The sequence below is a fragment of the Dictyostelium purpureum genome (assembly GCF_000190715.1).
Source record: "Dictyostelium purpureum unplaced genomic scaffold DICPUscaffold_94, whole genome shotgun sequence".
Classification (NCBI taxonomy): domain Eukaryota; phylum Evosea; class Eumycetozoa; order Dictyosteliales; family Dictyosteliaceae; genus Dictyostelium; species Dictyostelium purpureum.
In genome coordinates this window covers 4,061-30,273 of record NW_003519431.1, presented here as the reverse complement: position 1 = coordinate 30,273, position 26,213 = coordinate 4,061, and the positions used below count along the sequence as shown (strand labels likewise).

General features: G+C 24.1%; 11 protein-coding genes across 11 annotated transcripts; 7 read left to right on the top strand and 4 right to left on the bottom strand.

The window, feature by feature from the left end:
- Positions 1–62: 62 nt before the first annotated feature.
- Positions 63–2,136, bottom strand: DICPUDRAFT_78124 (uncharacterized protein; the record flags this gene model as incomplete). The annotated part of the gene is made up of 3 exons (XM_003287209.1): positions 63–1,367; positions 1,444–1,845; positions 1,924–2,136. 3 exons carry the CDS (start codon positions 2,134–2,136, stop codon positions 63–65), a joined length of 1,920 nt encoding a protein of 639 aa, XP_003287257.1.
- Positions 2,137–2,798: 662 nt separating this feature from the next.
- Positions 2,799–3,053, bottom strand: DICPUDRAFT_32190 (uncharacterized protein; the record flags this gene model as incomplete). Its single annotated transcript, XM_003287208.1, has 1 exon — positions 2,799–3,053. The coding sequence occupies one exon, from the start codon at positions 3,051–3,053 to the stop codon at positions 2,799–2,801; it is 255 nt and encodes an 84-aa protein (XP_003287256.1).
- Positions 3,054–4,180: 1,127 nt separating this feature from the next.
- Positions 4,181–5,134, top strand: DICPUDRAFT_91884 (uncharacterized protein). The gene is made up of 6 exons (XM_003287231.1): positions 4,181–4,225; positions 4,322–4,345; positions 4,417–4,451; positions 4,538–4,662; positions 4,732–4,862; positions 4,936–5,134. Exons 1-6 carry the CDS (start codon positions 4,217–4,219, stop codon positions 4,993–4,995), a joined length of 384 nt encoding a protein of 127 aa, XP_003287279.1. The 5' UTR covers positions 4,181–4,216; the 3' UTR covers positions 4,996–5,134.
- A 1,006-nt stretch (positions 5,135–6,140) lies between these two features.
- DICPUDRAFT_151354 (uncharacterized protein) lies at positions 6,141–7,966 on the top strand (the record flags this gene model as incomplete). The annotated part of the gene is made up of 2 exons (XM_003287230.1): positions 6,141–7,565; positions 7,631–7,966. 2 exons carry the CDS (start codon positions 6,141–6,143, stop codon positions 7,964–7,966), a joined length of 1,761 nt encoding a protein of 586 aa, XP_003287278.1.
- A 139-nt stretch (positions 7,967–8,105) lies between these two features.
- Positions 8,106–9,656, bottom strand: DICPUDRAFT_91882 (26S proteasome subunit ATPase 5). The gene is made up of 2 exons (XM_003287207.1): positions 8,567–9,656; positions 8,106–8,492 (listed from the first exon to the last, which is right to left on the bottom strand). The coding sequence occupies exons 1-2, from the start codon at positions 9,509–9,511 to the stop codon at positions 8,241–8,243; spliced, it is 1,197 nt and encodes a 398-aa protein (XP_003287255.1). The 5' UTR covers positions 9,512–9,656; the 3' UTR covers positions 8,106–8,240.
- A 1,240-nt stretch (positions 9,657–10,896) lies between these two features.
- On the top strand, positions 10,897–12,018 carry DICPUDRAFT_97654 (uncharacterized protein; the record flags this gene model as incomplete). The annotated part of the gene is made up of 2 exons (XM_003287229.1): positions 10,897–11,018; positions 11,261–12,018. 2 exons carry the CDS (start codon positions 10,897–10,899, stop codon positions 11,976–11,978), a joined length of 840 nt encoding a protein of 279 aa, XP_003287277.1. The 3' UTR covers positions 11,979–12,018.
- Positions 12,019–13,067: 1,049 nt separating this feature from the next.
- Positions 13,068–14,102, top strand: DICPUDRAFT_151351 (uncharacterized protein; the record flags this gene model as incomplete). The annotated part of the gene is made up of 2 exons (XM_003287228.1): positions 13,068–13,790; positions 13,872–14,102. 2 exons carry the CDS (start codon positions 13,068–13,070, stop codon positions 14,100–14,102), a joined length of 954 nt encoding a protein of 317 aa, XP_003287276.1.
- A 203-nt stretch (positions 14,103–14,305) lies between these two features.
- DICPUDRAFT_97652 (uncharacterized protein) lies at positions 14,306–15,960 on the top strand. Its single transcript, XM_003287227.1, has one exon. It carries the CDS (start codon positions 14,412–14,414, stop codon positions 15,840–15,842), a length of 1,431 nt encoding a protein of 476 aa, XP_003287275.1. The 5' UTR covers positions 14,306–14,411; the 3' UTR covers positions 15,843–15,960.
- Positions 15,961–16,005: 45 nt separating this feature from the next.
- Positions 16,006–18,144, bottom strand: DICPUDRAFT_32241 (uncharacterized protein; the record flags this gene model as incomplete). Its single annotated transcript, XM_003287206.1, has 2 exons — positions 16,006–17,754; positions 17,845–18,144. 2 exons carry the CDS (start codon positions 18,142–18,144, stop codon positions 16,006–16,008), a joined length of 2,049 nt encoding a protein of 682 aa, XP_003287254.1.
- A 410-nt stretch (positions 18,145–18,554) lies between these two features.
- DICPUDRAFT_32209 (uncharacterized protein) lies at positions 18,555–20,801 on the top strand (the record flags this gene model as incomplete). The annotated part of the gene is made up of 2 exons (XM_003287226.1): positions 18,555–18,726; positions 18,796–20,801. 2 exons carry the CDS (start codon positions 18,555–18,557, stop codon positions 20,799–20,801), a joined length of 2,178 nt encoding a protein of 725 aa, XP_003287274.1.
- A 341-nt stretch (positions 20,802–21,142) lies between these two features.
- DICPUDRAFT_151347 (uncharacterized protein) lies at positions 21,143–23,635 on the top strand (the record flags this gene model as incomplete). The annotated part of the gene is made up of 5 exons (XM_003287225.1): positions 21,143–21,532; positions 22,036–22,378; positions 22,455–22,674; positions 22,758–23,270; positions 23,359–23,635. The coding sequence occupies 5 exons, from the start codon at positions 21,143–21,145 to the stop codon at positions 23,633–23,635; spliced, it is 1,743 nt and encodes a 580-aa protein (XP_003287273.1).
- Between the last annotated feature and the right edge of the window lie 2,578 nt (positions 23,636–26,213).

Sequence of the window (26,213 nt, the reverse complement as noted above, 5' to 3'; positions counted from 1 at the left end):
AAAGGGTTTTTTTGTAATTATAAAAGTTTTTAAATTGTCTTTATTTAATCAAACACTAATATTTATAAAAATGAATTCGATACAACTGTTTGATTTATATCCATTGATAAATCAGAGGTAGTTTGTAAATTTGAAACTATAGATTTTGTTTGTGGTAAACCCAAAACCAATTTCGATAATGAAGTGAATTTTGTGAAAATTGATGTAACAACACCAATACTTGATAAACTAATACTGCTTTGAACTGGTAAACCACGTTTTTCAAGATCTCTAGAGCTATTTGGTTGTGAAAGAAGGGCTTGAACAATATTTTCTTTTGGATAAGTAACAACATATGGTGTTGAAGTTGATGGCATTGAGCAGAGCTCTTTGGCAGCCTCAATTGCTTCTTTAATACCACCAATTTTATCAACCAAGCCATTGTCAAGAGCTTGGCTACCTGTCCAAACACGACCACGAGCAATTTCTTCGACTTGATCACGTGTGAGTCTTCTACCTTTGCTAACCTTTGATGTGAAATCTTCGTAAATAAAGTCTAAATAGTTGTTAACATCGGATAATTGTTTTTCATTATAATTATGGAGTGATGAAAAGTATGTAGCATTGTCTTTAGTGCCATCTGGATTGAGACGAAGATCATCAAATGTAACACCGATCTTTTTCCACATTGGTTGAAGATTAAATTTAGCTGTTAAAACACCAATAGAACCAGTAAGAGTAGCACCCAAAGCAATAATTTTATCGGCATTACAAGCAATGAAATAACCACCACTAGCACAATATGTTCCCATTGAGACAACAATCTTTTTACCAGCTTTCTTGGCAGCTTCAATTTCGTGATGAACAAGGTCAGAAGCAATATAACTACCACCACCACTGTTTACACGAAGAATAATGGCCTTAACATCTTTATCTTGAACAGCTGATCTAATGGCTAAGACTAATGAGTCTGAACCAATCGATGGACCACCATTAAATTTAGTTTTACCAGCACCTTGATGAATGGTACCTTCACAGTTAATTAAAGCAATAAGATTCTTATTCTTTTTAGAGTATAGTCTTGGTGATTTTTGATTATATTTGTGGGCAAATAAAAGATTAGCATTCTCTTTAGCAATATTTAATTTTTCATATGTGGTTGTATAAACTTCATCTGAATATAATGTGGCATCGATTAATTTATTAACTAATGCTTTGTCTGCTGAAAATGGACCAGTTTCAAAAAGACCATTAACTTGGTCAACTGTTAAACCTCTATCTTTACTAATGTCTAAAATAATTTGATCATATAAACTTTTGAAAATTGCATTCATTGATTCTTTTTCTGCCTCTGTTAATTTTTCATTAATTAAACTATTTAATGCACTCTATATAAAAAAGAAAAACAAGGTTAATAAAATGATTAAATATTAATTATAGACGAATAAAAGAATAGATATTTACCTTATATTCTTTTCTTGTAAGAGCATCTGGAACTACACCTAATTTTTCAAGAGTACCTTTAACAAAAGCAAAATCATACTGACTATTAATAAGATTTACAGTACCTGCTGGTGACATATATACATCGGTAAAAGCTGAAGCTAAATAATATCTAGCAATACCACTACCAACCTCAGTGAATGAATCAGTGAATACTACTGCTCTCTTGCCACTCTTTTTAAAAGCTTGGACTGCATTTCTAAATTCTTGAATATTTGATAAACTTAATTGATTTTCCCCACCCAATTTAACAATTAAACCAATAATTTTTTTATCAGTGGAGGCTTTTTCTAATGACTCTAAAATATCTTTAAATGTAATTGTATTTGGTTCGAATATTTTTTCAATCGGGTTCATACCAACCTGGAAATAAATAAAAATTGAAAAGTTAATATAAAAACATCTTTATATATTAGAATAACTCTTGATTAAAATTCTTACATCTGAGGTATCAATGTTTTGAGTGAAGTCAATTTCTAAAATTGTGTTATTCTTTACTCTGTTTTTAATAATTTTACCAATTTTCTTTAATGTAAAGAAACCTGCACTGAGTAAAAACCATCTTAATAATGGACGTTGATTTATATATTGGAGTGATCCCAAAGCATGAGTTTTGATATGACTGAAATGTTCTTTATTTGTTATGTAATTCATTTTATTTGTTGTTGGAAGAAATAAATATTAAATATTTAAATTAAAAAATTGAACAAAAAAAAATTTAATAAAATAAAAAAATTTTTAAAAAAAAAATTAATAAAAAAAAATAAAAAATAAAAAATAAAAATTTGGTGTTCAATTAGTGGAATTATCTTAAAATTTTAAATTATTATTTTGAACCATCATTATTCTGATTTGGTTATTTATTTATTTATTTCTAATTATTTACATTCAATTTTTATTTTATGTTTTTTTTTTTAATGATCCATAAAAATCCATTACCTGATATCATAATTTATGATACCTATTTTTGTTCTATAATGTTTATCTATACATGAATTTTAAAATTTTTCTGTTTTGAATATTTATGTGTTTTTAAATTTTTATATAAATATATTATAACTGCAATTCGATTACATTCCAGGGATTGAGAGTTGACCATTGTTATTATTATGATGATGGTGATGACCTTGGTGTGGTGGTGGGTAATTTGGAGGCATTCTACTTTGATAATTTGGTGGTGGTGGACCCTGTTGATAATGCATACCACCTGGTGGTGGTGGACCTTGTTGGTAATTTGGTGGTGGTGGACCTTGTTGATACATTGGTGGAGCTAAAATAATGACAAAAACAAAATAATAATAATAAAACAGTTAATATTAAAATAATACTTTTACGTTATAAACAGTGTGTTGATACATACCATAGCTTATTTGATTACCTATTCTACCTTTATTTTCCTCATACTCTTTTAATCTTGATTCGATTAAACTTTGGGTAAACTCTGCTTCAAATTGTTGATAATATAATTGAACCGCTAATTTATGTTGTTTACCAACAGTATGTGATTTTCTTACTGATGGAGAATCGTGTGTAAGATATTTATCGCAATAGTCACAATAATATTTTGGCATTTCTTTGATAAAAATTGTATATTTTATTATATTATTATTTATTTTTAAGTTTTTAGAGGTTATTATTATTATTTTATTATTATTATAATTATAATTATTATTATTATGTTGTTTTATGTTATATTTGTAAACTTAACAATCTTTATGGATATTGATAATATATGAAAAAAAAATATAAATAAATTTAATTATCGAAAATTCTGTAAGGAAACTAAAAAAAAAAAAAAAAAAAAATTAAATAAAAAATTTAAAAAAATTTTTAAAAAATATTTATTTAATTTTTTTTTTAATATTAAAATAAAAATAATTTTTTCTTTATATGGTTTCACATTAAATAATTTGGGATATACATTAAAAGAGAACTCATTGGTTTTAAGAATGATTATAGTTATCATTTTAACAACTACGATCGATCGAATAATTTATCTTTGATACCATTTTAAATATTGGCAATTAATTCATACAAAAAAACAAACTAATAAAAAAATAAATATAAAAATAAATATAAATATAAATAACTGTTATTTGTTCACAATAATATCATATTTATTTCAAATTTATTTTTTAAAAATTATGATCTTGTTTGATTTATCACAACACTTATATTGTATCATTAATAAAAATAATTATTATAATAGATTAAAAAAAAAAAAGGTTTATAAATTTGTAATTTGTCCTATTCCCCCAAAAAACACACAAAAAAAAAAAAATTTTTTAATTGATTGAAATTAGATTGGAAACAAAAAACAATCACAATCTGTGATTTTAAATAAAAAAAAACATTATACTATTTTTAAATTAATAAAATGCATAATAATAAAAATAATAATAAAAAAAAAAATATTATAATAAAAAAAAAACCAAAATTGGTTTGATAATAAAAAAATTAACCAATTCAATGAATTTTTAAAAAACTCTATTTAATTATAAAAAATCAAAAGGTGTGTTTCAAAAAAAAAAAAAAAAAAAAAAAATGGGTCATAAGAGGTTTTTTTAACCCACATTATATTCTAAAAACAGCTTTCTTTAATTATTATTATTTTTTATTAATAAAAAAAAAAAAATTAATTTTTGTGTTTTTATAAATTTTGAATTTTTATTATTATTCATTCATTATCTTTTTTATAATACAAATACAAGTTAAACAAATAAATTTAAATAAAATGAGCTGGCAAGTAAGTATTTTTAAAATAATTTTATAGTTATATAAAAAAATAATAAAAAAAAAAAAAGTATTAAATACTAACAAACAAACTTTATTTTATTTGCAGGGTTATGTTGATGAACAATTAGTAAGTTTTTAATAAAATGTTTCTATATATTGTATATATCTTATTTATTCTCTTTCTTTTTTCATATTTAGGTTGGAACTGGAAATATTACAGCTGCAGTTATCATGTAAGTTTTAATTGTTTTTTTTTTTTTTTTTTTTTTATTGAAATCAAATTAATAATGATTTTATAACTTATTTTTATCATTATTAGTGGCGCAGCCGACGGTAGTACATGGGCCACATCTAAAAACTGGACTTTAAAAGGTGGTGAAGGAGCTGGTATTGTTGCTTTATATAAAAACCCAGCTGATTCATTCGCAAAAGGAATTACTGCTGGTAGGTATCTTTAAAATTTCTAATCATTTTTTAATTTATTAAACTAACCAATATTAACTATTAACATAGGCGGAGTAAAGTACATGGCTATTAAAGCTGATGATCGTTCAATCTACGGTAAAAAAGGTGCCACCGGTATTGTAGTGGTTAAGACCACCCAATGTATTATCATTGGTTACTATGATGAAACAAAACAACCAGTAAGTTTTATTTCATGCATCATTTTTATTTGCAAATAACTCAAACCTAATTTTCTATTTTTTTCAATTATAGGGGAATGCTGCTGTTGTTTGTGAAAAACTTGGTGACTATCTTATTGAAAATGGATACTAAACCACAAATATAACGTTTAAGATATAATCTTCATTATATCACTATAAATAACTATTTTCAAAATTAATTTTAAAATATAAAAATACAAATACAATAAAAAATAATAAATAAAAAAAAAAAAATTTATAAAAAGGAAAAATTTAATTAGAGTCCCACCATCTTTCAAATTTTTTGAAGTTAAATAATTTTATTTTTCATTATATATTTTTGTAGATAACTCTTTATCATAAAAAATGTGGGGATAATAAAACACATCCCACCTTTTTTTTATTAAAAAAAAAAAAAAATCCAATTAAAATTGATACACCACAAATGTCAAATATTTGCCTATTGCAGTTCATATTTAAATATTGATCCCTTTTAGTTTTTATAACCAAACTCATTAAAAAAATAAATAAATTAATATACAGATAAAAACAGATTTAAATAATAGATAAATAGCTATCTATATTTAATAAAAAAATCAAATATATAGATCAATAGCAAATGCAATTTTGGTTAATTATTACCAACACACAATTTTTCCTTTATAAATACTTCGATAAAATTGTAATCTATAGATACAAAAGATTAAGTTGAATTAACACCTCCCTCTGTGATATATATTTATTAATTATTTATTGTTTGTTTGAAATGGAAAAAAAAAATTATTTGTGTCGTTAAATTTGGAAATTTTAATAAAATCTACAAAAAGAATTTAAGATATTTTTGTGTATTTTTTACATAAGATTGACATTAAAAAATAAAAAAAGAAAACAAAGCTTTGTAATAAAGTCGTTAACAAAGAAAAATAATTTCCCTAAAGCAATGATTTTCGGTATTTTTTTTTGGCAAAATGGGTGCCATATTGATTCACAATGAACTGTTTTTAATTAAAAAAAAATAATTAAAATAATTTTTTTTTTTTTTTTTTTATATTTTTTTTTTTTTTTTTTTTTTTTTTTTTTTTTTTTTTTTTTTTTTTTTTTTTTTTTTTTTTTTGGTTTCTTTAAGTTTATTTTCTGTTTAAATAAAATAAAAACAACCTATTTATTTTTTTGTTCTATTAAATATATAAATTAATAAAATAAAATTATTCAGAAAAAAAAAAAATAATAATAATTTAAAATAAAAATATCAAAATTTTTTATTTTTTTTAAAAAAAAATGTTAAAAAATATAATTAAGGTCTCCAATCATAATATTAAAACAAATAATTTATTATTCAAATCCTATTTTTCAACAAATAACAATGCATCATCACCGTGCAACAATATAAATATTAACAATAATAATATCAATAATAATATTAATAATAATAATAATATTTTTTTTGAAAATACAATAGAAATTAAAAATTTACCATCCAATATAACAACAAAAGATATTTGGAACGAATTTAAACATTCAAATATCTCACCCAATAATATCAAATCAATTTTTGACGGAGAAAATGGTTTTTTTTATGTTTCATTTCAAAACTCAAATGACTATTCAAAAGCACTCAAAAAAAGTATTTTAAGAATCGAAAATCAAGCATATCCAATTCTCCCAATAATAAATAATAACTTGTTCTCTTTAGGAAATAATAGTATTAATATAAGAAATAATAATAATAATAATAATAATAATAATGGCAATAGTATAAACACAATAACCCAAGAATCACAAGAACAAAAAATATCATATTTAAATCGAACAGCTGTTACTGATCATTTATGGAGAGCGAGAGAAAACAAAAAGATTGACCCAAATTTAAAAACGGTACCAACATTAGTAACAAAGACACCATCAGACAGCTATACCGAGGTGGATCTTTTATTTAGTTCAGATTTAGCACTTAGAGAAATGTATTTATCGCCATTTGGTCATTTAAGAATGGGTAGATTATTAGAAGATTTAGACGCTTTAGCTGCCCATGTTTCATTTAAACATGCCGAAAATGAAGGCGATGGATTTAAAAAAATTATTGTTACAGCAAGTGTAGATAAAATTAGACTACTTAGACCACTTATTCCAGATAGGGATCTTAAATTAGAGGGTAGAGTAACCTGGGTCGGTAATACATCAATGGAAATTATGATCAAAGTGCGTTCTAAAAACCCAGAAACTCTTATATGGGAACCAGTACTCGTTGCCTACTTTTCAATGGTTGCTCGTGATCCCCTTTTAAACAAATCCACCCCTGTAAACCATTTAGCTGTTAAATCAATTCAGGAAAAGAAACTCTTTGACGAAGCCAAAAAACATAAACAAATTCGTTTAAATAACCAACAAATCTCTTTAGAAAAGACTGTACCAAACCCATCAGAATTACAAACCATTCATCATTTCTTCCAAATTGCCAAGCAACCTCAATTCACTGATGACCTACACTTAATTCCAATGAAATCTACTGTTATTCATTCTGTAATCCTTTGCCAACCACAAGAAAAGAATATCAACGGCTCAATTTTTGGTGGCTATTTAATGAGACAAGGTTTCCAAATTGCCTATAGTTGTGTATCATTGAAATTTAATGAGTCCCTACCAAGATTTATTGCCATGGATGATATTTCATTCCTTTTACCTGTAGAAATTGGTGATATTTTAGTAAGTTTAATTAATTATTATTTTAAAAAAACTTTAAATATTGATTTTTTTTTTTTTTCCTCTAGTCATTAGAATCAATGATAGTTTATTCATGTCCAATTCAATCTCAAACCAAAGCCTACTATGCTCAAGTCGAAGTTAAAGCATATGTAACAAACCCATTAATTGGTGAAAAGAAACTTTCTAATATATTTAACTTTACCTTCCTTTGCTCACCATCTAAAAAAGCATTACAAGACGACAATGCAACAAACAACAATATAGCTACAAAAACCAAACAAATTTTACCACAAACATACGAAGAAGCAATGATTTTCTTATCTGGTAAAAGAATCGTTGATAGACAAATCGAAAGCTCCAAAGATAATGAATCTTGGTTAGATGACCAAATTGATATTTAAATAATAATAATAAATCGATACTTTATAGCCATATATTATATTGAATATATAAATAAAAATATAATATAACACAGTATTAAAACCTTTTTTTTTTTATTTAAAGTTTTAAAAATATATTTATTATTATCTTTTTAATAATTTAATTTAAAAAATAATACAATATTGTAAAGTTAAAGTTTGTTGTTTATTTAGTTTGTTGTTTATTTTAATTTGTTTATTTGTTTTTTTAGGTGGATGTAAAAAAAAAAAAATAATAAAATAATAAAAAGGGTGTTTATTTCCATAACTTGTTGATAGACATATTGTTTTCTGAATCTTTTTTCATAACCTTTGATACTGCCATTTCAAAATCTTCTTGTGAAACATGAACTCTTCTTTCTCTTAAAGCATACATACCAGCTTCAGTACAAACAGCCTTTAACTCAGCACCAGAGGCACCATTCATTTTATCAGAGATCTTTTTAAGATTGATTCCTCTTGTTAAATTCATTTTTCTTGAGTGAATCTTTAAAATATCTAAACGACCCTATAAAAGATAAAGAAAAAAAAAAAAAATTAATATAATAAAATTTTACTATTTACTACTATAAAAATACTTACAGCATCACCTGGATTTGGGAATTCAATTTTTCTATCAATACGACCAGGTCTTAATAAAGCTGGATCTAAAATATCGATACGATTTGTACACATTAAAACTTTGATATTCTTGGTGCTTTCAAAACCATCTAATTGATTGAGTAACTCTAACATAGTACGTTGAACTTCACTATCACCACCACCACTACCAGATTCGGTACGAGATGAACCAATGGAATCGATTTCATCCATAAAAATGATTGATGGAGCATGTTCACGAGCCATAATAAAGAGCTCACGGACCATACGACTACCCTCACCAATATATTTTTGAACCAATTCGGAACCGGAGACACGAATAAAAGTACAATCAGTGTGATGTGCTACAGCACGAGCCAATAAAGTTTTACCAGTACCTGGTGGACCATATAATAAAACACCCTTTGGTTGAGCAATACCTAAACTTTCAAAGAGCTCTGGATGTTTGATTGGTAATTCAATTACCTCTTTAATTTCTTTAATTTGCTTGTCTAAACCACCAACCATATCGTATGTAGAATCTGGGATCTTTTCGACCTTCATTAATGATACTAATGGATCAATTTTATTTGGTAAAATTCTGTGTAAAGTGTAGCTTTCATGCTTTAATGCAGCTCTTGTTGATGGTGTTAATTTGGAAACATCAACTTGTGGGTCGATATCAACTACAAACTTACCTTCTGGATTAACTTTAACTAAAACTTTATTTTTTCCCATTAATTTTACAACTTCAGCAACATGTGATCCTGGATTGGTAAGTAATTGTAATTCTTCTTTTAACATTCTAACACGATTATTTAATTCATTTCTTTGTGCTTCTAATCTTCTTAAATCTTGTGCTTTTTCATTTACTCTAATTTCCAAATCTTCAATTTTTGAACAGTAATAAGATTTGATACCTTTTGTTTCATCTTTTTGTACAACCATTCTCTATAGTATATATGTATATAAAAATATAAATTAAAATTAAAAAAAAAAAAAACCTTCTATTCTTTTTTTCTTTTTATAAATAATTAAAAAAAAAATATGTAAAAAATATATAAAATAAATAATAACAATAAATTTATATATGTGTGATGAATTTAAATTAAAAAAAAAAAAATTTTGAAGTTAAAAAAAAAATTAATTTAAAAAAAAATAAAAAAAATTTTAAAAAAATTATAAAAAAAAAAAGTTTAAAAAAATTATAAAAAAAAAAAAAAAAAAAAACAAAAAATATATTAAATTAAGAAAAATAATAGTAATAAAAGGAAAAAATAAATTAATTCATGAAAATAATTTTTAACAACCATTAAACATAAAAACTAATAATAGATAATAAATATTTATTTTTTTTGATCAAAATTATGATAAAAAACCATCAATGAGGGTGGTAATTATTTATTAACTATTATTATAAAAAATAAAATTTGTCAAGTTCACCAAAAAAAAATATCATATGAGGGTTTTTTTATTTTATTATCATTAAAATTTTAAAAACAAAAATAAAAATAAATATGTAAAATGTTTAAACAAAAATTTTTTTTTTTAGAAAAAAAAAAAAAAAAAAAAAAGAAATCAATTTTTATATCAAATTTACCTAAATGTTAAATATATTATAAACATAATATATAAAAACAAATAAATAATTTAATAATTAAATAAATATTATTTTTTTCAAATCGAAATACTTTTTTTTTTTTTTTTTAAATTTTTTATTTTTTTTTTTTATTTTTTTTTTTAAATTTTTAATATGTGTTTTTTTTCACATATTTATTTAATGTATTTGTTTGTTTTTTTAATTTTTTTTAAAAAATAAAATCATGTATATTTAATCATTAATTATTTATTACATTGTAATATTATTAAAAAATTATAAAAAAAAAAAGAAAACCAAAAAATTTTTTAATTAAGAAAAATAATGGTAATAAAAGGAAAAAATAAATTATTCCTGAAAATAATTTTTACCACCCCTTAAACATAAAAACTATTATGGATAATAAATATTTATTTTTTTTGGTCAAAATTTTGGTAAAAAACCCTCAATGAAGGTTGTAATTATTTTTTAACTTTTTTTTTAAAAAATAAAATTTGTCAGTTCACCAAAAAAAATTTCATTTGGGGGTTTTTTTTTTTTTTTATCATTAAAATTTTAAAAACAAAAATAAAAATAAATCAGGTAATCTCTCATATAAATTTGGCTTTGTGCGTCAACGTTCATGTAAAAAAAAAAAAAAAAAAAAAATTTTTAAAAAAATTTTTAGTTTTTTCAATTTTTGTCATTAAAACTTTTTTTTTGCTTTTCGTTTTATTTAGCTACATAATTGATAAAAATGTATGACGAGATTATCTCTTTTTCACACTACACGTATAAATCCTTTTTGAACCACCAATTTCAATCAATCTATCAATATCTTTATGGATTAACATCAAATATAATCAAATATCAAATACAGTGCGGATAAAAAAGATTTATATTGGATACTAGATACTAGATAATAGATAATGGATAATGGATAATGGATTAAGATAAAAAATGAAAGATATAGAGAAAAAAAAAATGAAAAAAGAAAAATAAGAGGATAGCATGTGGAAACTATGGTTCAAAAAGGATTAATACAACCTAACAATCAAATATTATTAGAAAAAGAAATATTAATTATTTTTAATTCAATATTATAATAATAATAATAATAGGGCCAGATTAGAAAACCCAACCGTTGCTAAAGGTCTCAGACTTTACTCAGCTCGTTCATTCGCCAACAGAACCAGAACTTTTGTTGCCAAAACCAAAAAAGTCACCACCGCCAAAAAGACTGAAGCTGTTGCTGCCAAAAAAGAAAAAGTCTTCGGCAAAAACAAACAAGCTCGTGTTATCACTGCCAAAGCTCCAAAATTCTCAGCCTCAATCCCAGCTGAAATTAGAGCCGTTGCCAACAAAAAAGTTAACACCAAAGTTGCTCTTCGTAAATCAATCACCCCAGGTACCGTTTTAATCATCCTCGCTGGTCGTTTCGCTGGTAAACGTGTTGTTTTCTTAAACCAACTCGCTTCAGGTCTTCTTTTAGTCACTGGTCCATTCAAAGTTAACGGTGTTCCATTACGTCGTATTGACCAAAGATACGTCATCGCCACCTCAACTAAAGTTGATGTCTCAGGTGTTAAAGTTGCTGAATCAATCAACGATGCTTACTTCAACGTTGAAAAGAAATCAACCAAAAAATCAGAAGACGCTTTCTTCAAAGATGAAAAGAAAGTCGAAAAGAAGAAAATCGCTGATTCACGTGTTGCTGATCAAAAATCAGTTGATGCTTCAATCTTAGCTGCCCTCAAGAAAGACAAAACTTTAACCATCTACTTAAAGACCAAATTCTTCCTCAAGAAAGGTGAATACCCACATCAACTCAAATTCTAAATAAATCACCATTAAAAAAATTATAATTATATAAAAAATTATTTTATTATTTTTTTTTTTATTCCCATACAATGTAAAAAAAAAAAAGAAATCAATCTCATTTTATATTTATATATTTTAATTTTATTTTTTTATTTTTAAAATTTGGGTTTTAGATTTTTATTTCTATTAATAATAATTCAAAAAATAAGATTATTATTTTTCATATTTCATTATCCATTCATTAACATAATTTATATTTCTTATAAAACCAATTTTAATATTATTAATAATGGTAGTATGGACTATATTGTGACAGTTTCTAAATATATAAAGTTTTTTTTTTTTTTATATATATCTTTTATATGACATCATTTTTAAATAATCTCAGGCATTATTCTAGCATATATACATTTAAATTTAATTCAGTTTTAATTTTTTTTTTTTTTTTTTTTTTTTTTATTTTTTTATTTTTAAATTTTTTAATTTTTATTTTTTTTTTTTTAACGATTTTTAAATTATAATAGATTTCAAATTTTAGATTTCTAGAATATAAAAAAAAAAAAAAAAAAAAAAATTAAATTAAAATTAAAATAAATAAAAAAACAAATTAAATTAAAAAAAAGAAGCCTCGTTGTGAGGTCTTTCGAAAATCTGTTCCAAAAAAAATAAAAAAAAATAAAGAATAAAAAAATATTGGATTAAATAACAACAACAGGGTCATTATAATGACCCTAAATCTAAAAGAGGAAAGTCAGTTTAATTTTTAATTGTTTTTTTTGATTTTGATTTTTTTATTAATTTATTATTTTAAATAATTCCAAAACCACTTTTATTCAATTTAATATAAATAAAAGATTTTTTTTTCATTCCAATTCTTTAAAATTTATTTTTTTAGTCTATATAAAATAATTATATATTAAATTCTGTATAGTTATCAAATAAATAATATTGTTTTTTTAAAATTTTTTTAATATTTTTCCAATTAAATTTAATTTTTTTTAAACATTACACATAATAAAATTTAATCAATTAATCATCTATTACTATATAGTGAAATATATATATATATTATATTTTAATAAATAAAATAAAAATAAAAATAAAACAATGAAGTTAATATCTAGTTTGATATTTTCAATTGTAGTATTATATAAATTGTCATATGGTTTCCCACAATCATATGATGCTTGCACAGAGGTAACATATGGGGATAAATATGATACAATCCCTGATTCCTATGATGTTAGAACTACTTGGAGTGAATGTATATCACCTATTAGAGAGCAAAAGAGTTGCGGTAGTTGCTGGGCTCAAGTAAGTACTGGTTTGTTGGCTGATAAGGCATGTATTCAAACTGGTGGTAAAATAAAAGTTACTCTATCACCCCAATATATGATGGATTGCGATGGTAGTTGTACATCCAATAGCGGTTGTAATAATGGATGCAAGGGTGGATTTGTCGGTAAGGCTTTTGAGTTTTTAATCAATAATGGTGTTGTTCCAGATACCTGTTTGTCTTATAAAGCTTCAAAAGATGACTCATGTCCACAATCCTGTGATGATGGTACTCCATTTAGTAACCAAACCAAATTCAGAGCTTCATCATGTCAAAAATTCCCAACCATTCAAGATGCTCAAGTTGAAATTATGACAAATGGTCCAGTTGTTGCCACATTAATGCTATATGATGATTTTAAACCATATAAATGGGCAAATAATATTTATGTCAAGGGTGAAAATGCTAAAACCGTTGAAAGTCATGCCGTTAGAGTTGTAGGCTGGGGCAAATCTGATAGTGGCGTTTTATATTGGATAGCTGCTAATAGTTGGGTAAGAATTAAATAACTATAAAGCAATAATAATAATAATATTCAATTGATACTAATTTTTTTTTTCTTTTTTAAAAAACAGGGTTCAGGCTGGGGAGATGGAGGTTATTTCAAAATCATTCGTGGTACAGATGAAGTTGGCTTTGAAGAAGGTTTTATAACAATGACATCTGATGACGCCTCTATTCCATCAACTTATTATGACTTGGACTATGAATTAGGTAATGGATCGGTTTTCCTTAAACCATCCTTTATTATTATTTTTGGTTTAATAGTATCTTATTTTATTTTGGTTCCATTGATTTTATCTTAAGATCCTAATATATAATAAAAAAATAAAAAATAAAAAATAAAAAATTTTTTAAAAGAAATGGTTAACAATTTGTTTTTTTATTTTTTTTATATTTTTTTTTATTTTCCCTAATTGTGGGGTTTAATTGAAGAAATTTTTAAAATATTATAATAATTTTTTAAATTATAATTTTTTTTTCATTTTTTTTTAATTTTTTTTTTTTTAAATATTAAAATTTTTTTTTTTTGAAATTTTTATTTTAAAAATTAAACTATTATTTAATAATAAACATTTTCTTTTTATTTATATGTATTTTAAATAATTATAATTATGTCAAATAATAATAAAAAATTAAATATAGTTAATGAAGAAAAATATGTAGAGTCTTTAAATAAAATCATTCAGAGGGATTTTTTCCCAGATTTACCAAACTTAAAGAGTCAATTGGAATGGATGGATGCAGTGGAGAGCAATGATTTAGATAGAATGAAAACAGTTCAGTTAACATCATTAAAAAGAGTGGCAACTTCAAGAACACCATATAACAATAGTTTTGACACACCTGCAATAAATAATAATAATAGTAATGGATTTGAAACACCGCAAGTTCATAATCATACAATAGCAAATAGTAACACAACAGATAATAACAATACAGAACAAAATAATGAAATCGATAATACCAATTTGGATAGTTTTGTAAATACATATATAAGCGAGGATGATGCAAGTTATATAGAAATTCAAAAGAAACAGAATGAAAAAATATTAATAAAATATAAATGGTTATTCGATAAAGCCAACGAAATCAATAAAAAGCAACAATTATTATTAGATTCAAGTAGTACAGAGACTAAACTATTAACATCATCATCATCACCCAATAATACAGCAGCACCATCATTGTCGGTTGTAGAATATAAATCTAATCCAAACACAGCACCAAATTCATGGAACTATAAAGTAAAGAATCAATTAATGTATATACCAGATACCAATTATAACAAGGAGGTTGTAGGTGGACCACCAAAAGAAATTAAACATAATAATACAAGAATAACTGAGAAACTATGGGAGGATGATGTTAAGCCACAGCAAACACAGCGTATACCTACAAATAAACCATTCTCGCAGATGACATTACAGGAGCAAATCGAAAAACTAAAGCAGATGGAATTTGAGGGTAAATCAACTATGGAAATAGAAAGTTCAATGTTAGGTTATATATCAACTCCGCAAATCATACCAGGGGGAAGAGATGATGAATCGCCATTGATGACATGGGGTAGAGTGGATGGAACACCTTTGTTGCTCGATAGTAATCCAATTTCGACTCCATTGGATACAAAATTCAAAAGTGGTACACCTTCATTTAAAATACCAGAAACCCCCAAGCGTGAACAGCTGGCAAATAAAATGGTCGATAAAATTGTAAATAAAACATTAAATAAAAATACTATCAATACACCAGCATCACTCTCCAATTTGTCACCAGCTGCACAAAAATATATATTACAAAAGAGATCTGGATCGCAAACTCCAAGCTCACCTCATGATCAATTAAGAAAAAGTTATCAATTAACACCATCACCAATTAGAAAATCAAATAAACTTCAACAAACTCCAACACCAACCAAATCAGCCAATACACCAATTAAAAATATAACAAAGACACCTAATATTAAATCATCGACATCCATACAAAACACACCCACAACCACATCATCGTCGATTACTGATAATTTATTGGATTTTACATAAAGCTAATATTATTTATAAATAAAGAAATATATCATATTGTATATAGAAATAGATTTATAATCATTGTTTTTTTTTATTATTATTTAAAAAAAGATAATATTAAAAACAATTTTTATATAAAAAAAAATTATATTTATAAAATAAATATTTATTTAAATTTTATTTATTTTTTTTTTGTAACTTTTTTACTATTTGTATTATTATTTAAAACTTTTTTCTTTTTAGCAGCACCTGGTATGAAACTAATTTGTAAGTCGCCATTATCAGTTTTTGTGATAATTGTACCATCTTTTTCATCTTTTTCATCGATACCAGTAGCTTTTTTAACTTCTTTGCCAACACGAACTGAAAATGGTGCACTCTTTAATAAATGTTGTTTATTTGAGTCTTTATTGTTTAATGATGGTAAAGTGTGACCAGTTTTAATTTCGTACATTTTAACTTTTTTGTTTGTAGTGGTTGCTTTTTTGGTTGATTTAAATTTAACATCATCATCTTCATCAAAGTCATCGCTTTCGTAATCGTCTGATTCTTTATTATTATCGTCTGAATCGTCATCTTGATCTGAATCGTCGTCTTGGTCTGAATCGTCATCATCTAAATCTAATTTATCATAGTTTTCTTTAATGTGTTTCTCTAATTTTGCAATTTTAGCTCTTGGATTGGCCATTCTATATTCTTGACTATCTACATCTTGTTCGAAATTTGATTCGGTGAATAATTTACCAAATCTAGGATCGATCATAGAGTTCTTAGTGATTTCAGCATTATCTGGTTTGTGACCATCTTGAACTTGCATATCATATTGTGCCTTCAAACGTTCAGCCAATTGAGAGTTAACTTTAACTTGAGCCTTATTGAGGCCGGTTTTCTTGGTGGCTCTAATACGTGATTCTGTTTCTTTATTTTTCTTTTCTTCAATGGCTTTTTTCTTAAGATTTTCATATGAGTCGATATCTTTAGTTGAAATGATTTTGTTGTAAAGTTTAATATGAATAAAGAAACCATGCATATGTGCTTTAAGATAGCCAGTACCAATAAGATTTTCGATATCAAGTTGAACGACTTCATCACGTGTAATAAATTTATAATCTTCATAAAGTAATTGTTTATCTTCTTCGAGTTCTTCTGTAAGGTTGTCGAGGAATGAGCACCATCTTGGAGCAGCACCAAGGGCTGGTACATAATAAGTTTGAATCTTTTGGGTGTTACCTGGCATTAAAATTAAACCAGATCCATCTGTAGTGATAACATCGGTAATTGGTGCTTTTGGTTCAAGTACCATAAATATTTTACCAGTATCTTTGTCGAAACTCTTTAAGATCTTGGCATCTGATGACAATAAACGAGTTGTACCATCACCAGAGAGATGGAAATTAATTGAGTTAATTGGAAGTTGATATTGATGATTTTTAATCATTGATGGTCTGGATGAACGAAGATCGTACATTAAGACACCACCATTTGAAGTACCCAAACCCAATAACAAACCATCTGGACCAAATTTACCTGCTGTAATTGAAATTGAATCACCCTCAGCATCATAACTTGGAAGTGCAGCAGCTGCATTAATTGATGAAATCATATGTCTAACTCTTGGATCCCAACATTCGATAAAACCATTGTCACCACCTAACATTAATAATTGATGTACTGGATTTTGTGCAATAACATTAACACCTCCATTGAGGTTGGTTTGAAGTGGTGCTAAAAATCTACCTTCTTCTAAATTTAATCTATAAACATCTGTATCTGAAGCTGTAATATATAAATCGCATGATGGTTTATGATATGTCATATCTCTACCTAATTTTGGAATTCTAGTTTTAAAATATGATCCAAATTTTGCATGGAATTCAATATATCTATCATCTCTTAAAAATACTGGTTTTGAATAATCTTCTGATAATAACTTTTATAATAGATTGGTAAATGAATTAATATTGGTTATGATGTTTTCAATAATTATTTTTATAATATATATATATATATATATATTTACCTCAAATTGAACTACATGACAATCTAAATTTCTTGTAACTTTTGATGATAATTGTGATAATTCAAATACCTTGAATTGTGGTGGATAAATGCCAGTTGCTAAAATATATTGTCCATCAGGTGATAGTTTTACACGTTGTGATGATGTTTCAAATTGAAAATCTTGAATTAGTTCAATTCTTTGATTAAACTCTTTGTTTTTTCTTAATTCTTCTCTTTTGTTTTCTGATAACCACTCTGGTAATGATTTACCAGCTGATACATTATAAATTTTTACACCATTGGTGGTTAATAAATTCATTTTAATATTTTAATTTAAAGTTTTATTTTAATTATTATTATTTAAATTATAAATGGAATAAATAATTATTATTAAAATAAATATTTGAATATTAAAAGAAAATAATAAAAAAAGAAATATTTGATATAATTTAAAAAAAATTAAAAAATAAAAAAAAATAAAATAATTATTTTATAAAAAAAAAAAAACGAGTATTATTCGGTTTTTTTTTAGAAATTTTTTTTTTTTTGAAATTTTTAAAATTTTTTTTCTTTTTTCTTTTTCTTTTTTTTTTTTTTAAATATATCTTTATTGATAATATAAAAATAATATATAATAGCATATAAATCAATTATATTATAAATAATAGAATATATAACAGTATAATAATATAATACAATAATAAAAAAAATAATAATAACAAAATAAAAATGTCAGATTCCAGCGACAGCGAAGTTGAATTAAAAAAAAAATTAAATAAAGATGATGATGATAGTAATTCATCAGATTCAGATAGTTCATCATCATCATCTTCAGACTCAGAAAGCTCATCATCAGAGTCCGAATCCGAATCATCATCAGTTTCATCATCAGAATCAGAAAGTGAAAAAAAAAAACCAACTTCAACAACAAATACTACTACCACTAAACCAAAATCTATTTTAAAAAAAGAAAAAAAAGTTTTATTTGATAATGAAGATTCAGACGAAGATAATGAATTCAAAATTAACGAAGATTTTGTTCAAAAGTATGCAAAGAAACATGAAAATAATGAAAAGTCATCTGCTGCCACAACTATGGAAGAAGATGAGGATAGTGAGGATGACGATGCTAAATATGACACAAAGAACAAGAATGATATTTTCCTCTCTCTTTTACCATTATTAACAGCTAAAAATAAAACTGAAATTTTAAAAAACAAAGATATCAAATTCTTTAATAGGGAAAGTGATGATGATGCATCAGAATCAGAGTCAAAAAAAACTGAAGAAAAAAAAAAGGTTACTTTAAAAGATTATCAAAGAGAAAAAATTTTAAAATCCATCGATAAAGAATCATACGAAGAGTCAGATGAAGAAGAACTCGATTTCGATTCACTTCCACACAACAAACAACAAGAGCAATTAAAGAAAGCTTTTCTAGATGCATCAAAGAAAACTCAAAATGACGACGATGATGAAGACAGCGACATTGATGAATTTTTAGTAAAAAGAAAAAAATCAGAAGAAGAAGAGTTAAATGAAGAAAAAGAATTTGAAGAATTTAAGAAACGTTTAGAAAAGACAAATTCACCATTGGTCCAAGAAGAAGAAACTATTAGTGATTTCTGGAAAGGTAAAAATGCTAATCAAGATGAAAAATTCCTCAGAGATTACATTTTGGGCCAAAAATGGTTATCAGATAAAGGAAAGCTTCCAACCTACGAAGAGATTATGAAGGAAATGGAGCAAGATGAAGGTGAAACAAATAAACAAGATGATTTTGAAAGAGCATTCAATTTTAGATTTGAAGAACCAGGTGCTGCTCTTATCGTTGGTCACCCACGTCATATCGCAGATTCAGTCAGAAGAACCGAATCAGCAAGAAAATCAAAGAGAGAGAAAAAGAAAGAAAGAAAAGAAAAACGTGCTCTTCTCAATCAAGAAAAAATTAAAAACCTCAAGAACATTAAGAAGAAGGAAATTTTAGAAAAAATTAAAGAAATCAATGGTATCACTGGTTCAAAACTTTTCGATTTAGATTCTGTCGATATCAAAAAAATCGACCCAGAAATTATGTTAAAAGCAGTTGGTAAAAAATTAAAATCAAATAACGATGAAGAATATCAAGAGGATTTAGGTGAGGAATATAATGGTGAAGAGGGTGCCGAAGACTACAATGGCGGTGAAGAAGAACATTATAACGAAGACGATGAACAATATTATAACGATGAAGATCATTATGAAAATGAGAAAAATGGTATGGACTTCAACAAATTAATTGAATCTGGTTACTTTGATGATCAATTTGAAGATGATGGTGAGGTATGGTCAGATGAAAGAATGTCAAAAGAACGTCAAGAGCTTGAAGATATGTTGGATAAATATTATGAAATGGATTATCAAGATATTTTAGGCGATGATACTCCAGTTCGTTTCAAATACACAAAGGTACAACCAGATACTTCAATTTCAGTTGATGATATTTTAGAAAAAGATGATAGAGAATTAGAAAAGATTGTTCCAATCCAAAAAATTGCAACCTATTATAACTCTGCATTCAAATATCGTGGTAAAGCCGATAAAAGATATTTCGATAAAGATAGTAAATATCTTACTTCATCAACCAAAAAGACCAATTATAACAGTAAATATAATAATAATAATAAAAAATCAACTAATACCAATGATAATAGTAATAATAATAAAAACATCAATAACAATAATAAAAATAAGAATTTCAACAACAATAATAAAAATAATACCGAGATCAAAAATAACAATGACGATTATAATAACAAAAATAATAACAACAAATTTAATAATAACAACAAATTCAAAAATGATAATAATAATAATAATAATAATAAATTTAATAATGAACCAACCAATACTGTTTCAGCCGAAAATGAAGGTGAAAAGAAAAGAAAGGCTAAGAATAAAAACAAAGCTCCAAACAAGTTCCAAAAAGTTGAATAAATTATTAATAATCAAAAATACTCAATTTTTTAATTAGAAAAAAATAAAATAAAATAAAATTAAAAAAATTATTTTAAGTTATATTAAAATCGAGCTTTAATAAAAAAATAGTATTTATTAACTAATTATTTATTTTTATTTATTTATTTCAATTTTAAATTTTTTTTTTTAATTTTTAAAAAAAAATTTTTTTTAAATTTTTTTTTTATTTTTTAAATTCATCAAAAGAGCGCACTATTTATATTTTTTCTTCATTTTTATTTTAATACCTTGATTTGTTTGTTATTATCCCAAAAAGCAAATGAAATAAAAGGAAAAGAAACAAGGAAGAATCGCAGAAAATGAATCAACAAAATGTTAGTGTAGAGTTTATGATCAGTAATTTAAAATTATTAGTCGACAGTAAACAATATCAATCAGCAGAGTTATTGGGAAATTTTATAATATCAATACCAAATACACAAAAAACAGCACACAATAATATAGTTTCATTCTCTTTATTTGCAGATACACTATTTGGGAAAAATGAATTCATCAGATCTTTAAAATACTATAAACAATGTTTAGATGTATTATTCAAAGTTTATAATAATCCAAATTTAAAAGAAAAAGAATTATTACTCTCTTCAATTCCTTCCACTTTTGATAGTAAACAGTTTGAATATGATTTAAAATATAAAATATCAATTTGTTATAATAAAATATCAAGACATTCACTAGCATTATCATATGTATGTATTATATGTATTATTTTAATAATAATATTTAGTAATTACAGTATAATGGCTTTTCATCTTTAAAAAAATCTGTGTAATAATAAAATTTTAAAAATATCTTTTTTTAATTTGTATGTGTTAATAATTAAAAAAAAAAGTGTAAATTGTTATATTTAAAATAATTAATAATATTAATAAATAATGAAAACAGTTTTTTATATTATAAATAACAAAACCAATATTAATAATAATAATACAAAAAAAAATTTAGTTTTATTATTTTTTATTTAATTTTAATAAAATATAAACAAAAAATAGTTTTATAAATTTGCCATGTTAAACTTTCCCCCCAAAACACACAAATTTTTTTTTTTTTTTTTTTTATTGATTAAATTTCTTTAAAAATAACTATTTGTTTATAATTAATAAACAACAGTAGGGATAAAAATAATACTTAACTACACCATATTTAGTAATAAATATTTACAATTTTTTTTATTTTTTTTACCAAAATGTAGCTCGAATCAATACCATTTGGATCAAGAAATTTTGAAGTTCATCTCACTATCAGTAGACTTTATAAAGAATTGGGTAAAGAAAAGACAAGAGAATGTATTATTAGTTTAAAAGAGGCGCTTAAAATCTGTCCATTATGCATCGAAGCCATCGATTTATTAAAAGAGATTGGTGAAAATGTTGAAAGTATTTTGGTACCATCCATCAGTATATATCAACAACAAATGATTAACAATAGCAATAAGAATATTAAAAAAAATATCGAAAGTGAAAACATAATAGATTTATCATGGATATCGTTATTATCAATGTCGCAAATGGAAATGAAAAAAAATTCACCAGAAAGTAAGAATCTATATAATTAACTATAAATTTATTGTTTAAAATCCTTTATTAATTTTTTTTTTTTTTTTTTTTTCAGAATCAATTTCATTACTAAAAAAAATTGAATCAAAATATTCAACAAATTTGTACGTATTGGAAAAGTTGGCATTGGCATATTTATATCATGATGAACCATCAATTGTAAATACATTTAATATATTTCAAAAAATTAGAATTTTAGATCCTTATTATGTCAGTTCAATGGATGTATTTTGCTCATTATTGAAAAGGAGGGGCTTACCGCTCGAATTAAACAAGTATGTAGAACTTTAATATTAATTATTTTTTTATAAGAGAAAATTAATTTTTTTTTTATTTTATTATTTTTATTTAAATTTAGGGTGTGTAACGATTTAGTTACAGCAAACCCAAACTCTGCTGAAACATGGACATCAGTATCGCTGTTATATTTCTTTAAAGAGAATATCGAAAAGTCAATAGAGAATGTAGATAGAGCGATAAGTATAAATGAGTCACACGAATTTGCACATTCATTAAGAGGTGAAATTTTATTATCATTAGATGAACCTAGAGAAGCGCTTCCATCGTTAGAAAGGGCGTTCCAACTATCAAAGAACATTTTAACAGCAAGAGAGTTGGTTAGATGCCATTTAATATTGAATCAAATGAGAGAAGCTTTATTTGTCGCTGAAACTATTAACCAACTAAGTCCAGAATGTTCAAAAACAATGGCTCTTTTAGGCATGGTGTTAGCAAATCAACCTGAAGAGAGAGAAAAAGCAAGAAAAATACTCTCAAAAGCATTATCTCTTTCGCCACATTGTACAGATACTGTTTTAACACTAAGCAAGCTAAATGTTGTCGAAGGCAGATTCCAAGAGGCTGTCGATATGTAAATATTTATAACCAAACCATCAACTATATATGTTTTGTCTATAATCATCTAATTTTTATTTATTTTTTTTTTCTTCTTTTCCTAGTTTAAATAATCAATTAGAATATCAAGAAACCGATTTGATGCATACAGAAATTGCAACTGTATACTTAACTAAAGATATGCACGAAGAGGCTATGATCCATTTCAATAGTGCTTTGGAAATCAATCCTCAATACGAGCCAGCATCAAGAGGTTTAGCTAGATTAGAAATGATAATGAAGGGCATAGATCCTGATCAAGAATCAATCGAAGAAACTGATGATCAAGAAGAAAACGTGGAGGATGAAGACGAGGTTGAGGACGAAGAATATATATCATAAAAATAATACACAAAGTAAATAAAAATAAATAAAAATAGTTTTAAGATATAAATACCATAATGGATTTTTATATTTTACCAAAATAAGATTTGTTAAAAAAAAAAAAAACACACCAAACCAAATTTTTTTAACACTTCAAATTTCGAAATGTGTTTAACGTTTAAAAAAAAATTAAAAAAAAAAAAATTAAAAAAAAATATTTTTTTAAATTTTTAAAATAATTTTATTTGTAATAACAAATTTTATACAAATAAAATAAAAAAAATTCTTAATATATTAAAAATTATTTTTAGATATATATTTTATAAAAAATATCAACTTTTCCTTTTAAATATTAATAAAACTCTATATTATAATTTTTTGTTTTTGGTTTTATTTTTTTTTTTTTTTTTATTTACAATTTTTTTTTTTATTTTATTTTTTTTTTTTTTCAAAAAAAAAAAATTTATGATATTATTTTTACTTGTTAGTAATAGAAGATTTCTAATGTATTTTTCGTTTTGGAAATTTTAAAATTGTTTTTTATGGCCAAACCAAAGGCCCCCGTTTTTTTTTTTTTGTTTTTTTTTTTTTTTTTTTTTCTCTAATAAAAGAATAACCAATCCAAAATTTTTTTTTGTTAAATTCAAAGTATATCATTTACCCTAGTAGATATGCAAGGCATGTATTTATGTATGTATAGTAGTCATTAAAAACCTTATTAAACTATTTGATAAAAAAAATTGTACAAAACCTTATTTTTTTTCAATATAAGGTGGATATCGATAATTATCAATTTTTTGAAGATTAACTTGTTGTAATTTCTATTATTTAAGTTCCATTTAGTTAGTAATCAAAATGCACAAAGCTAAAATATTTTTAATGAGGATATGTTTAAGTCAAAAGGGTTCTTTTTTTTGTATGTGGTAAGTTTTTCCTTAGTTTAAACACTCAAAATCATCATCAATTAAATTTTCCATGTCTTATAAGAGGTTCTAGTTATAATATATTATTCATACTCTAAAGGCAGTCACGTTGATTTTTATTTTAGGTTCGAAATTTGGTTTAGTTCCTAAAACTCATCACAATTAATTTTATCTTTTCACCTTTTATAAGACAAACCACTTATTTTTATAAACTAAATAAAATCAATACAATTCTTGAATATATTATTAAAATTAGAATAGCTTTGTATAAAAATAGCGTTCATCCTGTATAATAAACAAAAATATGATAGAAAACCACTTTTCTATTATCCAAAATCTAAAATTATAATTGTAATTTTAAAAAACATAAAACTACTTATGTTTTTTAAAATCATATACAAAACAACATCAACAACTTTTTATTTACCTTGTAATCAAGCTTAGCAATCTTTTCAAAATAATGTCCAGCTTATAAAAAACCCAAGTTAAGGTATTCACTAGGTAGACTATAATGAACAAAAAAGTATATATACATTTATTGTTTTTATCAAGATTAAATTTAAATAAAATAATATCAACATGTTTTCTTTACTTTCAATAAACCTAAATATAATCCTCTAATAAAAACCTATTATTTTAATACAACTTTTTTATTTTCAATTTAATTTAATTTCTATATATTTTTTTTCCATTTAATTAATATTAGAAAAGAATGATAACTATTTATTATTGTTATTGTATCGATTGATGGTTTTTTATTAATTTTTTTTTTAATTTTTAAAAATAAAAAAAAAAAATAAAAATTTTGGAACAAAGTTGTATTTTTTTTTTATAAATAAATCAAAAAAAAGATTCAGTATATTTAATTATTTGTATATAACCCTTTACTATATAAAGAAATTATATAATAAATCTTAATTTATTTAACTTTAAAAAAGGTATTGTATATTGTTAAAATATATACTACACAAAGGACCACCCTTAAGATTCAATATCATGGATTAAAAAAGAAAAACAATTTTTAAATGTTTATTCCTTTTTTGGTGTATATCAATAATTTATTTCTTTTTTGTAAATAAGATTTAAATAAAAAAAGAAAAAAAAAAGGAAAAAAAAAAAATAAATTATAGTCTTTTGAAATTTTTTTTTTTTTTTTTTACAATTATATTTTTCAAAAATTTAATTATAGAAAAAAATAATTTTCAAATGGTTTCTAAAAACAATATTATTGATACAACATCTTTATTCAATTTTTTTTTTTTTTAAAATGAGTATTCAAATACCAAAAAAATATTAAAAATGAGTCTCAATATCCCAATAAAAAATAAAAAAATTTGTGTTACCTTTCCCCAATACAAAAATTGAAAAACCAATAGGCAACATTCATTATAATTATACAGCTTTTTTTTTTTTTTTTTTTGTTTGTTATTTTTTTTTTTTTTTTGATTTTTCACTTGTTTTTTTTTTTCACACATTTTTTATTTGCTTGTTTATAAACCTCCCTTTCACCCCCACAATAAATTTTTAAAAAAATTTAATAATAATATTATTATTATTGATATAAAAATAAACAAATTAAATTTAATATCTTTTTTTTTTCTATTTTTTTTTTTTAAAAATTTTCAATTAATTCATTTTTTTATCTTCTTTTTTTTAAAATTTTATTTTCACAA

Excerpts from the sequence above, each read along its gene's own strand:
- DICPUDRAFT_91884 (XM_003287231.1), top strand. Across the intron at positions 4,452-4,537 it reads ATTACAGCTGCAGTTATCAT|TGGCGCAGCCGACGGTAGTA; the intron begins GTAAGTTTTAAT and ends TATCATTATTAG. Across the intron at positions 4,863-4,935 it reads ATGATGAAACAAAACAACCA|GGGAATGCTGCTGTTGTTTG; the intron begins GTAAGTTTTATT and ends TTTCAATTATAG.
- DICPUDRAFT_91882 (XM_003287207.1), bottom strand. The coding sequence starts at position 9,511 with ATGGTTGTACAAAAAGATGAAACAAAAGGTATCAAATCTTATTACTGT. Across the intron at positions 8,493-8,566 it reads TCCCAAATCCAGGTGATGCT|GGTCGTTTAGATATTTTAAA; the intron begins GTAAGTATTTTT and ends TATCTTTTATAG.
- DICPUDRAFT_97652 (XM_003287227.1), top strand. The coding sequence starts at position 14,412 with ATGTCAAATAATAATAAAAAATTAAATATAGTTAATGAAGAAAAATAT.